Consider the following 10619-nt stretch of genomic DNA (forward strand, 5'->3'; position numbering starts at 1 on the left):
AAACAAACATTTATTAATTTACAGACTGAATTCCACTTACCTACATTGTACAACAAGAATGAAAATAATCTGTTTTTCACTCTATTACAACTTACCATTAAGCTTGAGTTCTCACAGTTCTGAGCAGAACCGTTTCTGAATAAACTATTTAGTACAAGAACTGTCTACTGATGTACACTACTACCGTATAATAAACATTCTAAACACACCTAAAATATAAGTTACATTTACACACCAGTCACCAGTCATAAGGACGAGACTAACACCAGACCTAACAATAACAGACACTTGCAAATGAATGTAAAATTGACTTATATTTTGTCTGTTATATTAGTCAATTTAAAGTTGGTTGGGTGTTGAGAATGGATTATTACTTCATACTAACTAATAAAAGTGTTAAAAACATAAGCTGTATAACTTTAACACTCATGTCTAAATCATTATTTAATTCACACTCATTCTCAAGAGCCTGGTTTAATAATAAACCGACAAGTAGTATGCTAATTATGACATATAAATGTACAATGTACAAAATTCCAAGACAGCTACAATGAGTTGTCAAAATGCGAAACTACCAAAGACAAAATCAAAGTCGGTTTTGTCTCTGTATTCAAGTCTAGCAAGACCACCAATACATATCTGACTGAAACCTAGGACTTATCAAAACGTACAACTAATGTATGTCTATTTAAAAGAGAACAACAAAAGTATACTGCTTTACCATTTAGAATCATTCACAAGTCAAATGACTTCATTTTCTGCTAGTGTTTGCTTTGTTGAATTAGTTTTGTTCAAAACCATCTTTCATATTTTCAGGCGACCATCTCACAAGGGATGTTACGTAATTCATTCGATTGAAATATAATTCAATAATAACTACATGCAACAACTACAAAACAAAGAACTTTTGAAATACAATACATGTATTTGAAATATTTGGTGGAAGGTCTAGCAAGAAACATTTACTTTTCTGCATACTTCATATGGTATTATCATGCATTAATTCATTTGATAACAATCAGAAATACTTGTATATTTTCATAGCAACATGAATGCATAGATATTGATTTCAAAAGAAAGGAATGTTGTAGAACAGAAATACTTTTGAAAAATAGTCAATGACAGCAAGTCGTCTGTTTAGAGCCAGAAGGGAGTTTATTCTGTGTTGAAGTATGTATTAAATAATGTCATTCTGGCTCCAAACAGACATGGAATCTAATGAATTTCTTAACTACATTTACAAACAAAAATTCTGACAGCCTATACGCTATCATGAGATTACCTGTACACTCTTTCATGAATACTAACAAACACAAACAGTATGCAACATGCTTGCTATAGCACTTGAACACATTCATATATTTGTCCATATAAACATTTTATGTCCTTGTTCATAATGATTTATAATGGTTTTTGAAAATATCACCATAGACATTAATTTAAATGACTGACTTGATGGGAGAGAGAGGGATGATTTAGGAAATAATTTTTACAAGATTATATCATTTCATCTTTGAGATAGAAATATATGGAATACAAAATAAAGAATGGAAATTCACAACATAATGTTGAAAGGAAAGCAGAAATACATTCATGGCAGAAAGTATATATTGCACGGTGGAAAAAGCAACCTCTAACAAAAAGCCTCTAGCTATAAAATGCAGTCACTTTTGCTTTATTAATACATCAACACATTTCAAAAGAAAAGACATAACACAACCTTCACTTATGCTTCAACAGTTTTGATCAAGGTCAGTGAAATTGATACACAACCTAAAAAATAATCAGAGAATCTAGCCTTTTTCATTTTGCCTATTGTTTATCATCCTACATCTAGGGGCCAAGAAATTTATTCTGACTAAAATGATCACACATTGTATGTACATATAAACTTATGAGAGAAAAATAAAGGGATATCTGAAACGAAATTCAAGTAATGATTATGGAATTCTTGGTCTACAATCTAAAGCCACTAGAATATAATAGTTGTTACAGATATATCAGTGACTAAGTAAGCAATCTGTAAAATATTGAAAGTTTTGTTCACTTTTATGACCTAAACCAATACTCAGCATTGCCTTATAACTTATAAACATGCAGACAAGTTATGTGCTGTAAATCATAAAACATGCAGCAACTTACAGTTTGGCAAATGTCCAATATAGAAACGAGATGAGTTGTAATAACAATTACAAGCTTTATAGATTTATTGAGAATGCCATCAATATTGGACTGTGACTTCTGTCTGGAAAATTGCTTGACACCCTTTCATCATACAATGTTACATCTCCATCCAGAAATATTAATGGATCTTGATGAAAAATCAACCAATGTAAACTAAATCATCTTGTCATTGCACAGGCTGGAATATCTATTGCAAACAGAGCATTACTGTTTGAAGCTAAATTTATCTAAACATTTTATAGATGAATTGTACATGTATTTAATGAAATGCTACCATAAAATGGGTGAAATCGTCTGCTTCTTTTCAAAGTCTAGTGGCTCATAAAATTCATTGGACATGATAGCAGAATAGTGTTTATATCTGACAGAGAAAATTTGAAAATATAAAAAAACTTGATTATATTTTTTCATCCATTTATAGGGTAATACTGGTATATGTACATCCAAATGAGGGGCTAACATTCTCATTCAAGAGATTTATCATATTTTGCATTCATACTTACATCAATGAAACAACTGAATTAAGGTCTACTCATCATGACTTTACTATTAATACATGTACTAATCTTTAAAATAGTTAACACTGCAGCTAGAATACATCAGCAAAAGACATCTTTTCTATGAAATATATCATGATTGGCACTTTCAAACTCTGCCTTCCAGAGTACAGTGTACCTAAATGAGTTGCAAATTCCTTCCCACCTCCTACCCACTTCTATTGTTTGAGGTATACCTTGAATACCACATATACATTGCAAGACCGGGATGCAGCAACGTTCATTCGGCAATGTTCCTCTTGATTTCCTATCAATCTACTGGTCAGCTTTTCAAATGGCCAAGTTACATAACAATAATCAATATGATCATAATCATTATTACAACTACAAATCATGATATTGGCACAATAAATCTGCTTCACAAAAAATAATCTAATCTCTTCTATCAAGTTCACTTCACAATTTAAGATTAGAATACCATGTAAATTTAGAAACAATGATGGCTCTATAGAAAATGCTGACACAACACAATGCTTTGCGCAAGAGCACTACTTTCTAGTCAAATGCATATACTGGAGGTGATGAAACAAGAAGGTCACTGATAACGGCCCATGACCCTCATCCTTATTCTGAAACAAAACAGAGGACTAAAATGCTCTTCCTACATAAAACTTAGAGAAGGTTTCAAAAAATAGTTTCTTAGTTGCTTAGGCCACTAAACTTGACGGCCTTCAACAGAAACCATATTATATTTCTTGATCATTAACATCACAAATATTTATTCACATCAATAGTATCATCAATTTAACTACTGCTCTTAATCATGTTTTTTAGTCAAGATAATTGCAATTTAAACAAGAAAAATAGTGTGAAAGTTGACTTTGATTAAAGACATAGTTTACAAACAAAACACATGTACATGAAATCCTCTGAATTCAACTAAATACATGTACATTTTCACATATATTACCATGATTTCCTTGTAGTACAGACTATTTCGTCAAACAATCATCTTCTTATCGAAAGCTTTTCATCTGTCATGTTGATTCCATGGCTTCATCTTTACAGTTTCCCAACATCTCCTGAAACCACTAAAATACTTATCCATTCTACACCCTCTACTAATATATATCTACCCTTATCTCTAAGCTTGTCCCATTATAGTCCTCCGAGCTGTATATCGCACCTCTAATCTTCCTCTCCTCAGGCGAGGTTCCCATGTCTCACAGTTGAAACCCACATCCAAGATCCAGGTTTAGGGTATGGGTTGCCATTGGATTTTGATCAGGTTTAGAGTAAGGGTTAGCATTAGTTATCATGTTGGATGGATGTAAAACAATGACCACAGAGCAATTGTCCTTGAAGGACGAGTCATACAACTGCCTCATATGCTTCTATCCTTGGCAGTGCCATTGATTAGGAGAGTTTGGCTAACTTAGTTTCACTGGGTCACAACATGGCATATATTCTTTTGTTTTGTGCTTGCCCAACAAAGCAGTAGTCGCCATATTGTGTCCAACTCGAACCGGGTTGGCCAAACTCTGTATATAGATGGCTCTGATCCTTTGGTGTCTCTGCTTCCCTTTATGGATCTCCTGCATTCTCCTCCATCTAGCCTGCATGGAGACTGTGCTCATTGGATCCAGCTGCTGTTTAGATGGTCACTGTCCGATTTTTCTCCACCTGGAACTTCCGGAGAGCTTCTTCAAGCCGGACCAGCACCCACTGTAGAAAACAACAATGATTACAATGAACTTTTGTTTGTTTTGAAGGTTCTGATTCCAATCTTGGTATGATTATGAAAACAGTTGGACTGTTTGATAAAAAACACTCCTGAAAGTTTTCAGATTCGAATCAATATAGATTTTTTAAATGAGACCTCTCTTTGTCTTTATGCACGAATAACTGTAATATTATATACATACTGTATCGTCATAACTACACATAGAGAAGTAATCATAGTCATCATCCATAGTAGCAAAGTTAATTCGCTCAAATCATCATTGGAAAAAAGATGCTTTAAATCAACGATTTCTGTTATCGACAGAATTCTCACACCCCCCCCCCCCTACCTCCCTCTGTCTGTCTGTACATTCTTTCTTCAAACGTCTTTCTAAAAAGTTCTGAAAGAGCAATAAAATCATCGCTGAATAGCGTTAGTAACAAGTTTTTATCCACAGTTACATGTACCCAGGGTTTTATTCAACAAGTTGAAAGTATACAGTACACTTGCGATTGCACCATGTTAGAGAGGGGGGAGGATTGGGGGTTCCTGAAAAGGACTCTCGGTAATCTTTCTTTCTTGAGTGTTTGTAGTCCTGAAAAGGACTGTTGGTTATCTTTCTTAGCTTATAGTTCTAAGGAGAACTATAGCACCAGTGGGAGAGGATGGGGGGTAGGAGTGGCTCGATGTTTCAAACAGTTTGACTATCCGTTGTCAGAAGTTGAGAGTAGTAATGAAAGCAAAAAGATCTTCCTTTAATCATCATCATTAAAGATCACAATGGCATTTCAACACCATTAGACACAAACTTACCTGGCAGAGTTCTGGATTCTCACAAACAATCTCTCGCTTCTTGTCCTTCCCTTCATGCTGTCAAATAAAAAACACAAAAATAATTAAATGGTTTTAAGAATTTCACACCATGTAAATTAATGCATCGATTAAAGGGAATGACACAGACAAAGATGAACAAAAATTCATGCCATTTCATTTATCAAAAAGTTTTATATCAAAGACTTCTTTTTAACAAAGATATTGGGGAAAAAAAAACACTCCTAATTTTTAAATTGTAATTATTGCCTTTCTAGCCACTATCTTGTTCTGATCCTACTTGGGTAAGGTGCATGCAGTAGAATGGGATTTGAATCAGCAACCTACTCATAAGGCATACAGAGTACAAACCCCTGAACCACAGTGTCTCAATTGATCACTTACCACGGCATCAAAGATGATTTTATTGCCATCTCTCTTTGGTAGGGTCAGGATGGTCTTGAAGCGGTCTCCTTGTTCCAGGTCCCAGCCTCCAGACCAGCGACACTTCTCTAGGACCAGGACTCTCCTGCAAGAAAAAACCAAACATCAAATACATAACATCGTCTAATAAACTATACTTAGTTATAATGGAGATTACTTTTCAAATCTCTTCAGGCCTTTTCAGGTTTTCAAATTTTGAGCTACTTAGGGCAAGTTTAAGGTCCCATACATTACCAACATTATCGGTTTTTTTAGTATGTCCTCTGATTACATGTATATCAAGTTGACAGCCTTGTCTTGGATCAAACAAAAGACAAAATTACAAGGAAAATTTAATTTGTCATTTCTATTTTTTGTCTGTTTTTCTTGGTTCATTTGAATTATTTGATTCATGATTAGTAAAAACTAAATTCTCATTGTATATTATCAGCCAAACTTTCACATACTGTAGTAAATACATATAGCATTTCCATCATATCTGCAAACTACAGTCCTGTGATCCTCCTAGTGGCTGAGAATATAAAAGCTTGCAAACTACAATAGGCTAAAAGCTTTCCATAGTAATCACTTTCACATCCTTTGAATGTTTACCTTGCACATGGTTGGCTAAATCCATTGGCATTGCACAGAGATTAAAAATTACGTGAACTTACAATGTATAAAATGATCCTTTATTTCATTTCTTGCAAAAAATTATTGAAAAATACCACTTTGACATTCAAAATATGATTGTTTCTATACTGACCTTGTTGTGATTAGTACTACATCAGGAGTGCTATCCGATGATACAGTAGCATGTGCATAGTAGATATCAGTGTTGAAGATCTCCTTGTGTCTGATGTTGTGTAGGATGCTGTTACCTACAGCCCTGTATGGAGAATATGGCGTCAGACCCTGTGGAGATAGAAGAAAAGAGAGATCAGCTGGTTTAATGAATGAACAGTGCTATACATTGCAATACAGGCCTACAGTAAAAAAAAAATATTTCACTAAAAATCACCAGTGATTGAACATACACAGTATGAGTAAAGTACATGCCTGTACCATTATTGGAAATTTCATCTTTATGGAAGCTACATCTACATTAATTTAAAAACATTTAGTCTTAAAATGGCTCAGAGGGACAAAAATATCATGAAGAAACTTGAAAAAATTGCCAGTTAAGTATCAACAAGGTACATATTTTATTTTATTCATTTACAAAGTGGTTCAAATATTGAATCAGGAGAGCTAAATGAACCATGCAGATATCTAATGATTATAACACTCTTAAACAATAGTGAAAAGCATAAAAAGAATTTAATTATTTAATTTATGCAGAACATTCCCACAGAAAGCGAACTGAATGAGAGGAAACAAAATAGCAATGTTCAGATATCCATCTCACCTCTGTGGAATTGATGAACCTCGGGATGCGCAGCCGACCTACGACCTGCTCACCGGCCTCTGCTGCCCTCTCTATACCCTCCAGGACCAGGGTGATGGCATCGATGGTTCCTCCGAGGGGTTTAGCGATGAGTCCCATCAAGCCCTTCCCGATCCCCTTGAAAAATCCCTTGATACCATCCTCTTGTGCTCCATGGATGGGGGAGGTTACCACTCCTGATAGACCCAATACTATGCCCTGAGATTACACACAACAACAAAAGACATTTGTAGAGACATTTATAGCACTTGTTCTTGAAAAAGGCCTAAACATAAGTTACTCAAGGTCCGCTGTTCAAGTCCCACCACGCCACTAATGTCCTGGTGCAAGACATTGATCTACATTTGCCACTCTCCACCCAGGTGTTAAATGGTTACCCGGAATGATGCGAAAGCTAATGTGGTTAGATTAGCAAGTGGCTGGAATGCTCCCCAAGGAGTGGAGAATATTCATACATTGTGTGTGGGTAAGTCTGAATCCGATGACCGGGGTCATAATGTATATATCTGTAAAAAGCTTTGAGAGGCCTGCGGTCCTGAAAAAGCGCCATATAAGAACAAACTATTATTATTTTGAACATTTTCACCCTAAGGATATACTGTCAAGATTCACTGCATAAGATTAGAATGAGTAAAGGTCCAAGCACTGTCCCTTGGGGAACGCCGACATACCGTTAAGATTCATATCAATACACATACCATGACAAAGCCCTGGCCGGCATTGAGCAGCTGGAATGGGAAGCTATCTGGATGTCTCCTCATTCGCCTCTCTCGATTCTACACAAAAACAGGAAGATAAACAAAACAAACTTGAGTATTATGTATTTTGTATTTAAGCATTATAAGTGTAATGCGCCTCACTCTGCTATTAACCTCTGCTATTAACTGCATGTAATTTCCAATTTTTCCTTTGAATAAACATGGTGTACTATTCAACCATTGTTGGTCTATAACAAGACATAAATCCAAAATATATTTGGCAGAAAGAGAATAACAAAAAGATAAAAAGAATTAAAAGCACAAAATAAAACTTTTCAAATTTCTCGAAATTTGTAAATTAATACTGACATTTATATGATTATTACATGCAGAAATGATCATCATCATTTTGCTTGGAACTTTCAAATTTGTCAAGCACTTTTAAAGACAGATTTTAAACTAGATGGAATTTTGTCTGCGTGCAGTCGAAAATGATGCCTCCGCCATAGAGCAATTTAAACTAGAGAGTTACTTGACCTATTGTGACCTAAGGTCAAGCCGAAAATTGAGAAATTTGTCATTTTGTGTACAAAATGATAGGCAAAGTGAAGTTTCTAGTTTGGTCTATAAATCAGCATAATTTTACTCTTTAGAGTTTAGTTATCATTTATTCAAGCAAAATATTGATACGTAACAAACTCAAGTATCAGAAGTCCTAAAACAATACAATACATAAGATTAAGAATTAATAACAATAGAATACAAAAGAAGTTCATAAAACAATGAAATACATAAGAATTGAAATAGACATGGACAATTTTTTTATGTGATAATGCCCGATAGGCTTTTTAGAAACTTCTTGCCACAAAATCAACTCTGTAAAAGCTTTATTTATGTAATTGTTAATAAAAATCATTATTCATGAATTTGATTTGCATAAATTAGCATAATTGATAAAATAAGTAATTTTCAGCAAAATTATAGTGAGGTCTTTTCCTTTATGCAATTGCATAAATTAGCATAATTGATAAAATAAGCAATTTTCAGCAAAATAATAGTGAGGTCTCTTCCTTTGCGCAATTTCTCAAGACGAGTGCCAAATTTCGAGGCAATCGGCCCCTCCCCCCCCCCCCAGTCAGGGAGGTGCTCAAAATAGCCCAGTTAAGTACGGGTTAAGTAACGGAACATATTTCAAGTGGTTCTTGACATATCATGACAAGTCCTATACATGTAGTCTGAATTTTTCAAGTTGACCTCTATGACCTTTGACATACATGTACTCCAAAATCTAATCTGATTTCCTATGGTGATATATATACTATCCTTAAGTTTTAAGTTTAAATTCTCAAATGGTTCTTGAGATATCGCGATAACGAGCTGAAGACATGGAATTTCACAAGTTGACCTCTGTGACCCTTGACCTACGTGCTCCAAAATCTAAACAGATCGTCTTCCTATGGTAATACATACTATCATTAAGTTTGAAGTGAAAATTCTCTAGTGGTTCTTGAGATATCGCGATAACAATCTCAATGTATGGAATTTCATAAGTTGACCTCTGTGACCCTTGACCTGTGACCTACGTGCTCCAAAATCTAATCAGATTGTCTTCCTATGGTGATACATACATGTACTATCATCAAGTTTGGAGTTTATATCTCCAGTGGTTCTTGAGATATCATGATAACAATCTCAATGTATGGAATTTCATAAGTTGACCTCTGTGACCCTTGACCTTTGACCTACGTGCTCCAAAATCTAATCAGATTGTCTTCCTATGGTGATACACACTATCATTAAGTTTGAAGTTTAAATCTCCAGTGGTTCTTGAGATATTATAACAATCTCAATGTATGGAATTTCATAAGTTGACCTCTGTGACCCTTGACCTTTGGCCTACGTGCTCCAAAATCTAATCACATCGTCTTCCTATGGTGATACATACTATCCTTAAGTTTGAAGTGAAAATTCTAAAGTGGTTCCTGAGATATCATGGTAACAATCTCAATGTATGGAATTTCATAAGTTGACCTCTATGACCCTTGACCTTTGACCTACGTGCTCAAAAATGTAATCAAATTGTTTTCCTATAGTGATACACACTATCACTAAGTTTGAAGTTTAAATCTCCAGTGGTTCTTGAGATATCATGATAACAATCTCAATGTATGGAATTTCATAAGTTGACCTCTGTGACCCTTGACCTTTGACATACGTGCTCCAAAATCTAATCAGATCGTCTTCCTATGGTGATACATACTATCCTTATGTTTGAAGTTTAAATCTCAAATGGTTCTTGAGATATCGTGCTAACAAACTCAATACAAGGAATTTCATAAGTTGACCTCTGTGACCTGTGACCTTTCACCTACGTACTCCAAAATCTAATCAGATCGTCTTCCTATCGTGATAAATACTATTCCCGAGTCTTAAGTTTAAATCTTAAATGGTTCTTGATATATTGTGATAACGGTCAAACGGGACGGACGTACGGACGTACGGACGGACAACCCGAAAACATGATGCCTCCGGCACCACCTTCGGTGGCGGAGGCATAAAAATTATATTTTCCTCCAAAATGCTGAACCACCCCGGCCCTTACAATTTCGGCCCGAAAGTTGTGATAATTCAAATGTTTACAATATTTGCCACTACGCCCCTTTCAAAGGGATATGGGGGTCAGAATCTATTTAATTGCATGTAGGTACATTCATTGTGGGGAAACTAGCCTATTCAAAAAAAATAATATTTTCCTCAAAAATACTGAACCACCCCCAAGCCCTTCCAATTTCGGCCCGAAAGTTGTGATAATTCGAATTTTTACAATATTTGCCCCT

General features: G+C 35.1%; 1 protein-coding gene across 1 annotated transcript; it reads right to left on the reverse strand.

Annotated features, from left to right (window-relative positions):
- Window positions 1-2592: 2592 nt before the first annotated feature.
- Window positions 2593-7869, reverse strand: LOC576161 (vacuolar protein sorting-associated protein 13A). The gene is made up of 6 exons (XM_030995179.1): window positions 7783-7869; window positions 7046-7282; window positions 6404-6552; window positions 5620-5743; window positions 5218-5274; window positions 2593-4406 (listed from the first exon to the last, which is right to left on the reverse strand). The coding sequence occupies exons 1-6, from the start codon at window positions 7843-7845 to the stop codon at window positions 4335-4337; spliced, it is 702 nt and encodes a 233-aa protein (XP_030851039.1). The 5' UTR covers window positions 7846-7869; the 3' UTR covers window positions 2593-4334.
- Between the last annotated feature and the right edge of the window lie 2750 nt (window positions 7870-10619).

This window comes from Strongylocentrotus purpuratus, unplaced genomic scaffold (genome assembly GCF_000002235.5).
Source record: "Strongylocentrotus purpuratus isolate Spur 01 unplaced genomic scaffold, Spur_5.0 spur5_scaffold_21, whole genome shotgun sequence".
NCBI lineage: Eukaryota > Metazoa > Echinodermata > Echinoidea > Camarodonta > Strongylocentrotidae > Strongylocentrotus > Strongylocentrotus purpuratus.

What these genes read in the sequence shown, in the direction of transcription:
- LOC576161 (XM_030995179.1), bottom strand. Translation starts at nt 7,845, where the DNA reads ATGAGGAGACATCCAGATAGCTTCCCATTCCAGCTGCTCAATGCCGGC. An exon ending in CCGGCCAGGGCTTTGTCATG is followed by an intron (nt 7,283 to 7,782) that starts GTATGTGTATTG and finishes GTGTAATCTCAG; the next exon opens with GGCATAGTATTGGGTCTATC. An exon ending in GTAGTACTAATCACAACAAG is followed by an intron (nt 5,744 to 6,403) that starts GTCAGTATAGAA and finishes TTTTTCTTGCAG; the next exon opens with GAGAGTCCTGGTCCTAGAGA.